Raw genomic sequence first — 16,884 nt, 5'->3', positions numbered from 1 at the left:
AAAATCATCAGTGCTATCAGCACCGTTCCCAAAAAGTCAAAAACACAGTGCTGCACCAGCTACCAAGAAGGACAAAAAAAAATGACTGCTACTGCTGAACCCAGGACACATACTATTACCTAAACCAAGGATCAAGGCCTGATAGACATCTAGTACTATCATGCTAAACTTGATTAACATTACTGAAATACAAAGCTGCCTTGCATTACCTGGGGATTGTTCACAGTATCACAGTATCACAGTATGCTAGAGATTGGAAGGGACCTCGAAAGATCATCTAGTCCAATCCCCCTGCCGGAGCAGGAACACCTAGATAATGTTACACAGGAATGCGTCCAGGCGGGTTTTGAATGTCTCCAGGGAAGGAGACTCCACAACCTCCCTGGGCAGCCTGTTCCAGTGCTCCGTCACCCTCACTGAGAAGAAGTTTCTTCTCAAGTTTAAGTGGAACCTCTTGTGTTCCAGTTTGTACCCATTACCCCTTGTCCTATCATTGCTTGCCACTGAGTAGAGCCTGGCTCCATCCTCGTGACACTCCCCCTTTATATATTTATAGGCACTTATAAGGTCACCCCGCAGTCTCCTCTTCTCCAAACTATAGAGACCCAGCTCCCTCAGTCTTTCCTCATAAGGGAGATGCTCCACTCCCTTAATCATCTTTGTTGCCCTGCGCTGGACTCTCTCCAGCAGCTCCCTGTCCTTCTTGAACTGAGGGGCCCAGAACTGGACAGTTGAAACAACAGTTGAAACAATCTGTTTTAAAAGTGTCTTCCATGCATATTAATTGTGATTTATACATACAAAACCCTAATGTTTTAACCAGATTTCCCCCCCCCCCCCGAAATGCAGCAACCACTACTTCAACAGGTTTTTCATCTGTAATTTTAAAACTGGTAACTAATAAAACAACTGGTACTCTTTGTAATTTCATCATATATTCAGGGTATGATAAAACAAGCTCTTAGCATCTTAAATGTGATCTTACTTAAAGATGACCCCCAAAAAGTTCTCAATGGCATGTCAAATGAGTCAAGATACTTCATAGAATCACAGAATCGTGTAGGTTGGAAAAAAGGACTTGAAGATCAGTGAGTCCAACTATAAACAGAACACTACCAAGCCCACCACAAAATACCTCCAGAGATGGTGACTCAACCACTTACCTGGGCAGCCTGTTCCAATACTTGACAATGCTTTCAGTGAAGAAATTTTTCCTAATATCCAATCTAAATCTCTCGTGGCACAACTTAAGGCCATTTCCACTTCTCCTATTGCTTGTTACTTGAGAGAAGAGACCAACAGCCATCTCGCTAGAACCTCCTTTCAGGTAGTTGCAAAGAATGACAAAATCTCCCTCAAGCCTCCTTTTCTCCAGACTAAGCAATCCCAGTTCCCTCAGCTACTCCTCCTAACACTTGTTCTCCAGACCCTTCACCAGCTTCATTGCTCTTGTTTGGACATGCTCCAGCACCTCAATGTCTTTCTTGTAGTGAGGGGCCCAAAACTTAACACAGTATTCAAGGTGTGGCCTCATCAGTGCCCAGTCCAGGGGGATGATCACTTCCCTGGCCCTGCTGGCCATGTTATTTCTCATATAGGCCAAAATGCTATTCACTGCCTTGGCCACCTAGGCAAGCTGCTGGCTCATGTTCAGGTGACTGTCGACCAACACCCCCATGTCATTTTCGACCTGGCAGCTTTCCAGCCAGTCTTCACCAGGCCTGCAGTGTTGCATGGGGTGGTTGTGAAAGAAGTGCAGGGCCCAGCGCTGAGCCTTGTTGAGTCTTGTACAATTGACCTCAGCCCATCGATCCAGCCTGTCCAGATCCCTCTGTAAAGCCTTTCTACCCAGCATAATTTCTGCAGTAATCACTGAAGAGCACATATTAAGCTAGGAATTTAGTCAAGCCCAGGATTAGTCAGCACAAATGGAGCTACCCACCATTGCCAATGGGCAGAATATGCCCAGCTATGCACTGCCATTTTAGAAATAGTACTTATGTAGTTTATACATACATCCATATCCATGCATGTTAAAAGCAGCAATGCTCTAACATTATTAGACAATCTGTTGAAAGACAGGGTGGAAGTCTTCAGGAAACCTGAAGGAACCATCTGCTCTAGCAAGCATTTGCATAACCCAGCAATTCTAGCACCTCTCTTCAAACATATGCAATCACAAGTCTCCCATTCCAAAATACAATCACAGTAGAATACACACACTTTCTAGATCATAGCTTTGGCTCCTGTTGCTCCTCTGTCTTGCAGATCACTTATGTTTGCAGAGAAATCACGCAATCCCTGGACACCAGGTAGTTGGAAATACTAACCATCGCAATCTTGCACCTGATCTCATATACAATGCTGTATTTTCAGTCTTTTTTTTACTAAGCAAACCAATATTTTTAGCTCTTAAAAGCATCTCCTTTCAGACAGCATTTGCTGCTAGATTGCTTTGATCTTAATGCATATCAAAGGAGTCTAAATTACAAATTCCTAAATAAACTGTTTATATTTAACTATGCTCTAAGTTTTAATCAGGGTAGAACACAAAAGGAGCAATGCTTCAGCTCCTAGTATCCCAGCTGGTTAGGGTACTACACATACAGCTCATGTCTCCTTTATCAGTCTTCTACCAGCTGCTGAACTGTAAAATATTATTTGATTCTTGATGGTACTTATTTCCATGCCTTTTGCTGTATTTTTGATTAAAAGTGTACAGTGATTCCAATAAATAAAGAATATAAGACTCATTAAAGCACACTTTCAACCATGTCTAAGTGTTGAAACCTAAAGTGAGTTTCAAGACATGAGACATGTAATGCACAATGGGAAGCACTTTTCAGTTGAGTCTTGTTATCCTATAAATCAAGAATATTCTTACTATCTAAAAAGTCAAGTAAGGCAAAAAATGTCAGGATTTTGCTTATTGATGCCATTAAATCCAATGTACTTCTAAGCTCTAAAGCATGCATGGATATTATGAACATTTTAGGATGTTTCTGTAGCTTATAAATGTACTTTCAGCTACCTACTTACTCAGGAAGTGAAAATGTTTTTTCTACTTAATGCAATAGGAAGACATAAATGCAAGATAGACAGGTGGCATATATAATAGAATTAATTGAAAAAAATATGACTAATGAATTCTCCTAGGCAATAAAGGTTTATGAATAAATCCCAGAAACTTTAGGAATGCATAAAGAAACAAAATAATTGGTTTACAGGAATGAGACATTGGGATTCTTCCATATAAACTATAGGTGTTATTTCCCACCGCTAGAAAACAGGAATACTTCACTACTACTCTAGAAATAAGGCCATTTAGGGAGAGGCATATAACACATTTCAGATTAAAAATTGCACTTTAGCTAGCCAGCTCTTCCCAGCTGTAACAGGGCATCTCTATATCCCAGTTCAGAAAGGTTTTCGAATTATGAATCCACTGTCCTGTCAATATAAAGGACAGCAGCAGGAGGGGCAACGACAACACAGGTCCAAACATCAGTGTGGTGTTCAACTGCAAAACAGTCCTGAAAAATACAGCTGCCTTAACAAACAAATTCTGTTCAAGGCAAAATATGTTTATGAATCCAGAGAGCTTATAGTGACTTTAACTCCTAATTTGGGATTTAGAAAAATTAGTTTGTAAAGCCCCATGTGACTGTACATAAACACAACAGAGGCAGGTCCTTCTGGCTATGAGACTGAATCTAGTAACGTCAATAGGCACCATGATGAAAAGGAATCTTAAGGTTTGTACTATCCTCCACTTTCTCCCTACAAGTAAAAGGAGTAAATGCACTTTAATGTGAACACTGTTTACAGTAATTACTTAAATTCTGCCGGAGCATACATTAGCATTTTAAAAAGCATCTGTGTGAAGTGATAAAGCATTTTAGAAAAATGTTTTAAACTGTTCTCCTTTGCTTTATCTGTATTAGACTACAATTAATAGCAACAGAAAATTGTTTTAAAAAGGAATTATCAATTGGGATGAAATGTAGATCATAAAAGGGCATGAAAGACTGAAATAAATGACAGACAGGAGAGAAGGCATAGTAATTTCTCATTATTTTGACTTAACCAAAGCACAAGAATCTCAAAGTATCCGTTATCACCATACCAGCAAAGGCATACCAACCCACAACTTTCCAGAGAAATCTGCAAGAAATGAGAGTATTAATGTCTGGTTAATGTTGCAAAGGTTATTCCATTAGACAATAATAGATTTTTAAGGGCTTAGTTTCCTTGTCTTTGTTTTTAAAGAAGTATTGCAGTTACTACTCTGTGGTGCAATGAATTAATACAACAAAGCATGTAACACTTCGGCTTACTAGGGGCCACATTAGCATTTCAGAAGGCAATAGCCAATAGCATGGTTTAGTTCGTGGGACCTTCCCTGTAAGTAGGAAGTTCTACCAGCAAAGCCATCCATGCATCAGAAGCAGCTCCTAAGCATTTATATTCTGAAGCAAATCTGAATGACTCTCAACCTTCTCTTGACGGAGAAAGCTGGCTTCTTAAGACTAAACAGCCACAAATAAGAATAAATTCTTGACCCCATTTACACATTGCATTCCGTTTTGTACATTTTAAGATTTGGAGTGTAGCAGAGCACCAAGCTGTCTCAGAATTATAGGGTGTGCCTTCTGAAATGGAAAGAACATGGAAAATATAGAACATAGGGAGGAAAAAGGAACAAGACATACCCTGCCTTCAGAAAAAGAAACAACAGCGAAAGTCTACTGTTATCCCAAGACTTGGATCTACACTCTTAATGCCATAATGCAGTAGAAACTAGTACTGCTCTACGAATAAAGTGTCTCACAAAACATGATGCAAAACCCACCAGAACTGAGGTAGAAACAAAGGGGTTGGAGTGATAAGAAGGAATCTCCTCAAAATGCAGCTTGGCTGTCAGATACCTTCAGTCCCTACAGAAAAAGGCTCTACACAGGTATTTTACAGGACTGTCTACCAATTTACATGGAATTTATTTTGTTTGCTTTTGCTATACTCTTCAACACATTGCTCTGCCTATCAGGTGGTGGCCAGCCACTTATGGAAGCAAAGAAATTATTGCATTAAACTAGCTATTTCATTTTAAGGACATAAAACAGTTATACTGTGCCACAGAGAAAAATATAAAGCAACAAAAACCATCCTGAAGTACAGAGTTTTACAGAAAACAAACTTCAATCAGATTTACGCAGCTACTGAAGAATCACATTACAGGTAGATGTTGTTCTGAGCTTACACTCTTTAAGATGGTGAAAAGTACACAACCTGTATTCAGAATTGGTTTGGACAGGGTTACATTACTAACCTAAAGAAGAGGTGACATCACAGTTACAGTGCTAACTCATAGTTACAGACACTAAAAATCATTTCAGCTTTTCAGTCACCTGCTACATGGTCCCTGTACCTTTTTAACAGGCAGCATTTAAGCTCTGCACATATATCTGTAAGCGGAAATGCTTTGTCTTCCCTATAAAACTTGACAAAAACTTGAGATCGTTGCAGAGAAATGTCTTTTCTGTGGCTACACTTTTACAAGATTACTCAGGCACTCCATTTTTTCAGCCTTTTTAGTAACATGAAAATGAATGTACACTGAAAGATTGTGACAGCCTACAAGAAATTTACGAGGTTGCACACCACCATCCTGAAACTGTGTTGTTAAACTGTCATAAACTGTAGCAGCTTTGAGCCTGTCCACACTGTTATACAGTCCAAGGTGAGAAAAATAAGACACTGTCGTATCTTTGTTCAGCTATCTACTCTCATCTGAAAAATAAAATCATAGAATCATAGAATAGGAATGGAAAGGACCTTAAAGATCATCTAGTTCCAACCCCTCTGCCAGGGGCAGGGACATCTCACACTAAACCAGGTCACCCAAGGCTTCAGCCAACTTGGCCTTGAACACCTCCAGGGATGGAGCATTCACAACCTCCCTGGGCAACCCGTTCCAGTGCCTCACCACCCTAACAGGAAAGAAATTCTTCCTTATAGCCAATCTAAACTTCTCATTTAAGTTTTACAGTCCCCAGTGAAGAGTCCCTCCGCAGCATCCTTATAGCTCCCCTTCAAATACTGGAAGGCTGCTAGGAGGTCTCCAAACAGCCTTCTCTTTCCAGGCTGAACAGCCCCAACTTTCTCAGCTTATCTCTGTACAGGAGGTGCTCCAGTCCCCTGATCATCCTTGTGGCCCTCCTCTGCACTTGTTCCAACAGTTCCATGTCCTTTTTATGTTGAGGACACCAGAACTGCACACAATACTCCAAGTGAGGTCTCACAAGAGCAGAGTAGAGGGGCAGGATCACCTCCTTCGACCTGCTGGTCATGCTCCTTTTGATGCAGCCCAGGATATGGTTGGCTTTCTGGGCTGCAAGCGCACACAGAAGTCGGCTCATGTCCATGTTCTCATCAACCAACACCCCCAAGTCCTTCTCCACAGGGCTGCTCTGAATCTCTTCTCTGCCCAACCTGTAGCTGTGCCTGGGATTGCTCTGACCCAGGTGTAGGACCTTGCACTTGGCATGGTTAAACTTCATGAGGTCGGTATCAGCCCACCTCACAAGCGTGTCAAGGTCCCTCTGGATGGCAATCCTTCCCTCCAGCGTATCAACCAAACCGCACAGCTTGGTGTCATCGGCAAACCTGCTGAGGGCGCACTCAATCCCACTGTCCATGTCACCGACAAAGATGTTGAACTGTTGCAGAATGGCTCCAAGAGCAAGGCCATGGATCCTTAGAGGCCTTGTGTGAGGAAAGCAAAGTGTAGGCCTCACATGTAACCGGAAACCGGATGTGGGAGGAGAATGTAAATGTAAACCGTTTAGAACTAACCAACGCTGTTGTGACTAGTAGGCGTAATTAACACCACGAGGATATAAACGATGTGCGACACGAATAAAATAGAAGCTTGCTTATCACCCATATTGGGTTGGCACGTCTTGCTTCTCCTCACTGTTGGCAAATGGCGCCCAAACAGGGACCCCGATAATTGGGACTAAAAGCCGGGAATGGCGAGTGTGAGTGGCACTGGTGGCAGCGGCCGGGGAGCACGGGCAGTGCTACTGCAGTGGTGTGTCTGACCCGGGTGCTTGGACTGACCAAAAGGAGTCCGCCGCTGGGGCGAGCCAGATACAGCTGCATCGGGGGGATGATCCGGTAACGGACGATCCAGAGACCAAGGTTACAGGACGATCCAGAAGAGGACAATCCGGAACAAGGAACAGGCCAGCTGAAGAAAATGGACTGAGAGGTAGCCCTTGATTTATTACAGCGCTTTTTAGAAAAGCGGGGAATTAAGCCTGAGACTCTAAAGCAGCTAGCGGGTCTAGTGGCTGTAGGGAAGGCTAAGGGATTCGTTGTAGATCCTAATACAGTTTTTGAGGAGAGTGAGTGGCGAAAGTTTGGTGATTAACTATTTGACTCAATGCTTAATGATGATAAAATGGCAAAGAAACTCGGTAAGCCATGGAGAGAAGTAATAAATTGTATAAAAAGATACAAGGCGGAGAAGAAAATTGCCGCTGTAGCAACGGAGAAACTAGGAACAGACGTCCCCAGTTGGTTGAAGCCGGGGGAAGATTACAACTCGTTTCCCCCAACTCTTGGGGCGCTCCCTGTGCTTGGAGCATGGGGTTTTTCCCCCCCTCCTTCTTCATCAGAAGGTGCAGTGGAGGAGGTGCAACTCTCTGCTCCCCCGCCACCGCAGTTGAGTTCCGAAAAGCAGAGGGATTCCAAACGTAGGGATTTTGAAAAGGACAGAGAAAGTCTAATAGAAGGGATAGGTGCGATGAATGTCGGGGAAGGTGAAAGGAAGAGGGTGCTGCCTCGGCACTGGATTGATTGGGGAGCCGATAAAAGCAAGAGCCAGGTCCACAGATGGCCACATACCAAATGAGAGACACCTGACAAGAAAGACATAGCTGCAAACAATGGAGACCCTGAGTTCGACCCAGGATCAGACTCCAAGTCCCCTGAATCCGAGCCAGATTTATATCCTCTGCTTCCAGACTCTGACTCTTCGTCTCCCGGGTCGGTCTGCTCAGCTCATCAGCAACTACTCACTGGCCCTGGAGATGCTCAGCTGCAACAACTGATGAAAAAGCTTGAAGCCCTCAAGACTGGGATTGAGACATCTCCATCGGCGCCTCCACCTTATCCTCCGTAAAACCCCTTCCTTAAAGAAGGCAAACAGGGGGAGGGGGTGGGAGAGGTATCGGGGGGCACAAATCCTGCACACTGTTGGCATGGGTTAATCAAAGATGAGATTATTACTGGTGAATTTTCTGCAATGGGCCTCTCTGCATATCCTGTGTTTACTACACAGCAGGGGGCTAAAGAGTGGGAAGCTTTTGATCTCAAAATAGTTAAGGAGGCCTGACAAGCAGTGACCACGTATGGGTTAAAATCCTCTTATACTCAAGCTGTATATGTTGGTAAATATAAGTATGTCCAGATTTCTATCGACCTTTGGAGACCTTTATAGATATTGCTGGCCACCTGTGTTGGAATGAGTGTGCATTTTGGTCAGTATAAAAGCCCAAGCCTCATGCGATGTGGGGGAGGCAGAGCCTCTGCGGGGACGCCTGCTAAGGATGAGCCTGCCACCTCGCACTGCAATGATGCTTCTTGGAGCTGTTTTTCTATTAGTCTCCACAGGGTCCTTATGCCACGTTCTGTACGTGGGACTGTGTAGTGGGAGTAATAATTGTCTTTTTGTGTTTCAAATACTGTACTTGTGTGGAGTGTGCTTGTGGGATCCCACACGTGTGTGTGTGTGTTGAGGACAATCGGTGTTTTGTGTATTGTTGGGTTCATGTAAAAGTTTCAACGGGTAGCTGTTTAACATTTCGGGCATGAAAGGGTTAATGTAAAAGTGCGGCTGCCGGCAGGTATAGTTGCTGCTGAAGCAGGCTGGCGGCTGTAGCTGCTGCTGAGCAGGCAGGCTTTTGCAGGGACAAAAAAAAAAAAAAAAAGGAAGGGGGGGGAGAGAGAGAGTAATGATGCTGCATTTAACCTGTTTAACCTGTCTACTTCTCAAGAACTGATAACCTGGGGGAGGGGGCATATTTGTGTCCTCCTGCCTACAGGTCCATGGCGACTGCCTGCAAAGTTTGTCAAGCCTTGCCATGAGCTGGACAGACAAATGGAAAAACCTGATGCCTCAGCTACAGGAGCTGACCGTGAATACCCCAAGCAGAATGAGATAGAGGAAGAGAAAAACGAATGATTGCAAAACATCACTTGGGGGCAACTGAAAAGTAACATCCTGAATATGTGTGCTTGTAAAGTAGCTATTATTAGAGGCTGTAATTTTGTGTATAAACCCACCTGTATTTACTAGCTAGTTGCTAATAAGAAACTGCACCTTGTATTGTATAGATTTGTCACTTGTAAAAGAGATGTTAGAGTATGGATATTTGCAGTAGCTGCTAGAAAATGCTAAGGCAAAAGCTAGAAAGATTTTAATACAATGGTAGTGTTATAAAGCAGGTGATGGAACAAATTAAGAGGGTGGGAGAATTCCACTGGTAAGAAATTTCTTTGGCTAGTCCCTCGCTACCACCAGCATCTTCAACATGCTGCTGTACCCTGTAATAGTTACTCTGCTAATGTAAATTTGTGTGTGCCTTGCTGTAGTAGCGACTTGTTACTGGATATAAAACAAAAGGGGGGAGATGTGGAGACAGTGTTTTCATGGGAGAATGGATAATTGGTACATAAACTCTGAATAATCCTGAAAGATACAGCAAGGCCATGAGAGGCCTGAAGAAGCTTAAGCAAGCAAGATAAGAGGCTGGAATTCACCAAGTTAATGAGAACTGTGGACTGTTGGCAAGCTTTCAAGATTGAGTTCTCACACCTGTGTTTAACCAATTATATACTAGTCACTAAGGGTCTTCAAGACATGCATCCAATCATAATATGCCAAATCACTGTAAGTGCTTCGGCCGGAGCCTTGGCTCAGTTAAACAAGCTAGGCTGCTGGCTTGCTAAACAAACAAATGCTACATCGAAGGCAATTTCTGATTTGTTGTTTGATGTTGACTCTGTGAGACATGCAACACTACAGAACAGAGCCACTATAGACTTTTTGTTGTTGGCACAGGGACATGGATGTGAAGAGTTTGATGGAATGTGTTGTATGAATCTTTCTGATCATTCTAATTCGATACACGCACAGCTGAAAACCCTGACCCAGCTTACCCAGCAATTGCAAGTGAGCAATGACCTAGGGATAACTAAATGGTTGTCCTCATGGGGCATTACAGGTTGGCTTAAAACACTGCTATTTGAAGGATTGCGCTTATGTATCATTGTTATTTTAATCATTATAGTTGTTAGACTTACGGTTGTTTAATGAAACAAGTGAACAGAATGACCAACAATGTTTTACTCGCACAAAAGAAAAAAGGGGGAATTGCTGCAGAATGGCTCCAAGAGCAAGGCCATGGATCCTTAGAGGCCTTGTGCGAGCAAAGCAAAGTGTAGGCCTCACATGTAACCGGAAACCGGATGTGGGAGGAGAATGTAAATGTAAACTGTTTAGAACTAACCAATGCTGTTGTGACTAGCAGGCGTAATTAACACCACGAGGATATAAGCGATGTGCAACACAAATAAAGTAGAAGCTTGCTTATCACCCATATTGGGTTGGCGTGTCTTGCTTCTCCTCACCGTCAGCATTGAACAAGACCGGTCCCAATACTGACTCCTGAAGGACACCACTCGTTCCTAGACTCCAGCTGGACATTGAACCATTGACCACAACTCTTTGTGAGCGGCCATCCAGCCAGTTCCTTATCCACCGAGTGGTCCATCTATCAAATTGACATCTCTCCAATTCAGAAACAAGGATGTCGGGCAGGACAGTGTTGAACGTTTTGCACAAGTCCAGGTAGATGACGTCAACTGCTCTGCCCCCTCGTGAAGACTGTTTTGTCTATGTAATCCTCTACAACAGGTTATGTTTCAATTATTCTGCAGTCCCACATGACAACAGCCCCCACCAAAGCTCTTAAAAAAAAAATGACAGGGATTTGGAGCTTCAAACTAGAAGTAAAAGTCAATCCTCCATGACGTATGCATAACTAACATTTGGCCTATCCACAGTGTAACAGGGACACTCACTAGCTTTGAGAAGCAAGTAAAGGGGAGAGTGGAATACAGAGATTCAAAACCTAGTAGTTTTGGGAATAAGATAAGCCCTTATTAACACAATTTTCTGAAAGACATAATGTATTCCTTGTATATCTTTGTAGCACTATTGTATACCATAAACACTTCTCCATAAGGCAACACAACAGGTAGCTATGATTACAGTGCAAGAATACCATGCATCTTTTGACCTGGAAGGGCATCCAAATATGACCATATGTTATCTAAATGGCAGATAGATACTGGTGACACTCTTGCTAATAAAGCTGTAAAGCACTGGCATCATCAACATTTCCATAATGAAGTCACACCACTGTGCTGGAATACTGAAACACCTTCCATTCTTGTAGTTAGTTGTATCTGCTCACTCTTACACAGATGTACTTGCTGACTGATCATACAAAACCCTGAAGTACTAGACACTATCTCCCTGAAATAGAAAAATATTGGAGTGTGATTTTTTTTTTCATTCCACAGAAAAACTAGAGAAAAACTGTGATTTTTCATTTTTACAATACATCACTTAAAGACAAAATACAATCTTTTCCTAAAAATGTAGGAGTTTAAAGAGGATTCACATTCCTTCCACATCTAATGAAAGTACACACTAATTTTCCACATCGGTTTTACTTTTTAGACAAATACAATCTTAGGAAGTAAATATTTCTCTGTTACAAACACTGAAAGGTAAGAACTGCCTACTGCTGTTGAGCCAGAAGAGCATATAAACCAGTACATCCATCAGATTCAAATCACTGCACAAATAACAGAAACCGTAACAATTCTAAACATTCTTTTCTTACTAAATGCATTTTCTGAACATACAATTATATATAAAATATGTAGAGATATATAGATAGATAAATTCCTTCCTATAGCTCTGTTTTTCCTACTTAAAGAGTAACTATTACCTGTCATAACTGAAATTGTGCCCAGAGACTCAGAAAGTTCTTTTATATGCTACCTTTATGACACCCTTTTCACACCTTGGCAACAAGTCATTAAGCTCCACTACTGCTGCTCCTTCTCCTGAAAGTTCTAAGCAGACATTTTGGGTTAACACCACAATAGGAGGTCCCTCTGCAAGTTATCTTGACATCAAAAGTTTTCAGGTATGAATTAATGCATGTAGTTAATAAGACTATTCAGTGCAACACGCATGAAGATCAAACTAAAGTAATTTCTTACTCATTTAAGCTGCACAGCTATAAACAAAGCTTTAAATTTATTATATATGAGACAAGAAAGTATTCCTCACCTGGCATCTGACATCTTAATAGAAATACTCACCCTGCTGCAACTGCAGGAGGGATGACCAGTATGAGTTTAAGATGAGCTTCATGCAGAGCCTCGGAAAGGTGAATGAGCAAGTGTATCAACTCCCTGAAATAGAATATATTAGTAAGAAGGAAAGGCAGTCGAACTAGTGCTATATATTGGCAAGGGCAAGGTAGCAAGTAACAGTAGAAATAATTGAAAAGATGCAGCTGGCAAGAGAAACAATTTGTAATGAATGATCACAGCAGAAAAAAATTTAGGAAGACTGATCAGACGCTTACTCTCTTTAAGGACTAAGAACACTGAACTGCTGGACACAAAGTTTTACTGCAACTTGTGATTAGCTTGGGGCTAAAAAGTTTTCTAGTTTTATTCTAATCTAAGTACGCAGTGTTAGCAAGTAAAATTAGCATACCTTATCAGAGCGGGTCACCTCTTGAGATCATATTCAGTAAAAAGAATTAGATCAATAGAAGAATAAAACACTGGTCTGAAACAAGCGGCTATGGAATAGATTCAAGTTGCCAACATGTTACTGCACATGAGGTCTGAGAATCTGTAAAGACACTTTCACAGCAATATATGCTATCTTCAAGGGGTATTTCCAAGCACTGTGTATAGAAACATTGCTGCTGCTGGCTTTTGCCTGTATAAATAATACATTACTGGATAGCTACAAAATAGATGTTTGACAATGTCCTATCATAGAATCACAGAATCATAGAATAGTTAGGGTTGGAAAGTACCTTAAGATCATCTAGTTTCAACCCCCTGCCATGGGCAGGGACACCTCACACTAAATCATATCACCCAAGGCCTCGTCCAACCTGGTCTTGAACACTGCCAGGGATGGAGCATTCACAACCTCCCTGGGCAACCCATTTCAGTGCCTCACCACCCTAACAGTAAAGAATTTCCTTCTTATATCCAATCTAAACTTCCCCTGTTTAAGTTTTAACCCGTTACCCCTTGTCCTGTCACTACAGTCCCTAGTGAAGAGTCCCTCCCCAGCATCCTTATAGCTCCCCTTCAAATACTGGAAGGTTGCTATGAGGTCTCCACGCAGCCTTCTCTTCTCCAGGCTGAACAGCCCCAACTTCCTCAGCCTATCTTCATACAGGAGGTGCTCCAGTCCCCTGATCATCCTCGTGGCCCTTCTCTGGACTTGTTCCCACAGTTCCATGTCCTTTTTATGTTGAGGACACCAGAACTGCACACAGTACTCCAAGTGAGGTCTCACGAGAGCAGAGTAGAGGGGCAGGATCACCTCCTTCGACCTGCTGGTCACACTTCTTTTGATGCAGCCCAGGATACGGTTGGGTTTCTGGGCTGCAAGCGCACACTGCCAGCCCATGTTCTCATGTGAGACTATCTGGAAGTCTCACCTTCCATATGCCTAATTTTAAGATTTTCAGAAAAGCTGATTTTCATATCCAAATTCTAAACACTTCAATAGGGAAATAACCTCCAAAATTCTCACATAAACTGTTTTCAGTCTTCCTTATTTGAATGGTGATGTTAATAGAAAATCCTCCAGAGACAGACTGCAGAAAAAAAAAAGGTTTAATAGCTACTGTTATCTTAAGAGGAGTCCAACATCACCTTAAATTTGCACTATAAATATGGCCCTGCTGTATGCCTGCCTTAAATCACTTGATTCTTCAGAGCAAAGTCAACTTTCATATTTACCCACTGGCAGGGTGGATCCATGAAGGCAGTCAGACAGATGATATTAGCACAGAACTCTAGATATGTTCAGGACTATACTTAAACCTGAACTGAGTAGAAAGTAACTTCACGACCCATTCCAGTAGTTTAAAAATGTTAAAGCAGGAAAGGCAGGATACAGACCTGAGCTCTCAGAAAAAACTTCTGGTACTGTCATGCCTTTCAAAGTACTACCATCCTATTCCTCTGAAATCATCTTTGCACTTCCTGGGATGGGGCAGCCACAGCTTCTCTGGGCCACCTGCTTCTAGCGTAAAGAACCTCTCCTTACATCTAATCTAAATCTACACTCTTTCGTTTAAAGTCAGTACTGCTTTTCCTATCATTACACGGCCTTGTAGAAAGTCCCTCTCCAGCTTTTGTGTAGGCCCCTTTCAGGTACTGGAGGGCTGCTATAAAGTCTCCCTGGAACCTTCTCTTCTCTAGGCTGAACAACCCTGACCTCCCTCAGCCTGTCTTCATAGGAGAGGTGCTCCAGCCCTCTGATCAATTTTGTGGTGCTCCTCTGGACTTGCTCCAAGAGGTCCATGTCCTTCTTATAATGGTGACCCCAGAGCTGCATGCAGTACTCAAGCTGGAGTCTCATAAGAGCAGAATAGAAGAGGAGAATCACCTAAATCACTTAATTTTGGCTCTTTTCCATTTGTCAGCCAAGACAGCTTATATAAATAAAATGTGCACCCTTTGCCTCACCCCCAAATGGCAATAGCAGAATGCTCATTTATTGTGCTATAAAACTTTACTATGTCCAGTGTTTTCCAGTATTTTAAACACAATATGCTGCTGTATTACCACTAGTAATTTTGCAAGAAAAGTTACTGACATTTTAAACATTATAACGAGGTGCAGGAAAGTGGGAATAGAATCAATCTTCCTGAAAAGGCTTCATTAAATATTTACCAGAGACTTCACTGTTGTCAAATTTAACTTCAGAGTAGCTGCTAAAACACTGGCACCTTTAAGACTCTATCTTGAGCTAATTAAGGTCTATTTCATTCTTACTATTTTAGGCCTTCTATCATAACTACCATTTGGTAGGTCAGTTTTCCAAGTCTTCATGATTTCAAAGTATGCTGTGAAGTATGCAGACCTCCAAATTTTCATCACCCAAAGATTGCAGGAAGCTTTTTTTTTCAGAACTCCCCTTTTCTGGCATTGCTGGTCTATTGTGTTGGGGACACTTTGTAGTACAGTTTACTTCAGTGCGTAAGACTGGACTGGGCTGTATTTGAAAAGCCTTGCAGATGATACATAGGACTGTTATAACCTTGCCTTCAGTTGTGTGACCCTTCAGAATTCTGCAACTTTCCAACTTCAGCCACATTTTCTGCACAAGCTAGTAGTCAGTACTCCCTAAAATTTATGTCTTATCAAGAAAATTGGACAGAATAAAGCTGTCTGCTTCAAGAAGAAATTGCCCTCTGGCACCATTTCACTGCCTAGTTAATACCAAGAAACTAGAGTGAATTATGGCAAAACTTTGATTAATAGATTAATTTTTCAAGGACTAAAATGAAGGATAGAACTGCCAGAAGAGCATTTTGTGCCTACACTCCTATCAATGATAAGATGTCTGAAGGTCACCTTCTGCATGATACCAAGAGCCTACAGCACATGATGACCAAAAAAAAGGCTATTTCTGCCATGTACATCTCTGGAGACCTGACAGCTATATTTAGGGATATAGTTTTCTTATATAAAACTTACACTGTTGGTAAAACCATCATTTAAATGAATAGGAAAAAAATAAAATAAAGACAGCATAAAGGATTGATATAATCTAAGACTTTACCATGCATTACAGAGCAAATCTAATCCCAAAACAGAATGATTAGGATTTTTTTTTGTTTCTGAAAACAAACGAAGTTTATTTTCCACACACAGATTAAGTTAGTTCTGCTTAAAATGATGTAAACCAGAAGATACATAGTGAGCCTGAAACCACAGAACTGAACGTCTCGGTGGATGCCAGCAACATAACTTCTTAGCAACATTTCATCTCACCTGTAATTCCAGCTAGGATAAACAGGAAACTGAAGGCTCTTTAGATAACTCCTTAGACCTTGCATGAAGACTTTTCATTAATTTCTAATGTTGGAGTAGCCCCCCAAAAAATCAAGATTTTCCCAGAAATACATAAACGGCTAGCAGAAGTACTTAAATTTGCCCCATCTTAAAAATGTTCTGACAGGTTCTTAAAGCAGTTAGTTACAGGATTTGTGGGTTTAAAGAAGCCTTGCACAGAGCTAACACTGTTATCCTGTTATGTGGAGATTCTTACAAAATTTGTTACAACGCCTTTAGGCTACGCAGTGTTTCAAGCCCCAACATCAAGACAATGGGGAGAGCATGTGTTATGAAAATGTCCTCATGCCAACTCAGTCCAACCAAAATCCGTGGTGAGCTATTCAAAAAGGTATCTCATGGGGACACTTGCTCAGCTGAGGTCTACTGAGACGGGAGCTTCAGCTGCAATTAATCCATCTTTCTGATATATGAAGTGGTATTTAAATCATAACCCAATTTCTTAGTGAGTTCAGACACTAATTTGCAGCTTTTCAGACTCCTCTGCAAACTCACCTGACTCAAGAAATACTGATGCACTCTGCTAAGAAGTATCACTACACATTGTCTTTAGAGAGTGGATGCTGATTTCTTAGTTGAAATGTTACATCAAACATAAATGTTCTTTACGCAAAT

At 41.7% G+C, this 16,884-nt stretch overlaps 1 protein-coding gene across 5 annotated transcripts in view; it reads right to left on the bottom strand.

Annotated features, from left to right (window-relative positions):
- CHID1 (chitinase domain containing 1) overlaps positions 1–16,884 on the bottom strand; it is a 127,095-nt gene that overhangs the window by 95,213 nt on the left and 14,998 nt on the right. For 3 of the 5 annotated variants that reach the window (XM_061463171.1, XM_061463169.1, XM_061463170.1), the window contains one exon: positions 12,469–12,561. The exons of the other annotated variants lie outside the window; for them this stretch is intronic. In XM_061463171.1, coding sequence (XP_061319155.1) covers positions 12,469–12,561 — 93 coding nt within the window. The remainder of the gene's footprint in view (positions 1–12,468; positions 12,562–16,884) is intronic. 5 annotated transcript variants of the gene reach the window in all.

Source organism: Pezoporus flaviventris, unplaced genomic scaffold, assembly GCF_033815535.1.
Source record: "Pezoporus flaviventris isolate CSIRO_AGI_PZ_B2104156 unplaced genomic scaffold, CSIRO_AGI_Pfla_v1 ptg000036l, whole genome shotgun sequence".
NCBI classification, from domain to species: Eukaryota; Metazoa; Chordata; class Aves; order Psittaciformes; family Psittacidae; genus Pezoporus; species Pezoporus flaviventris.
This window is presented reverse-complemented; position numbering and strand designations above follow the sequence as displayed.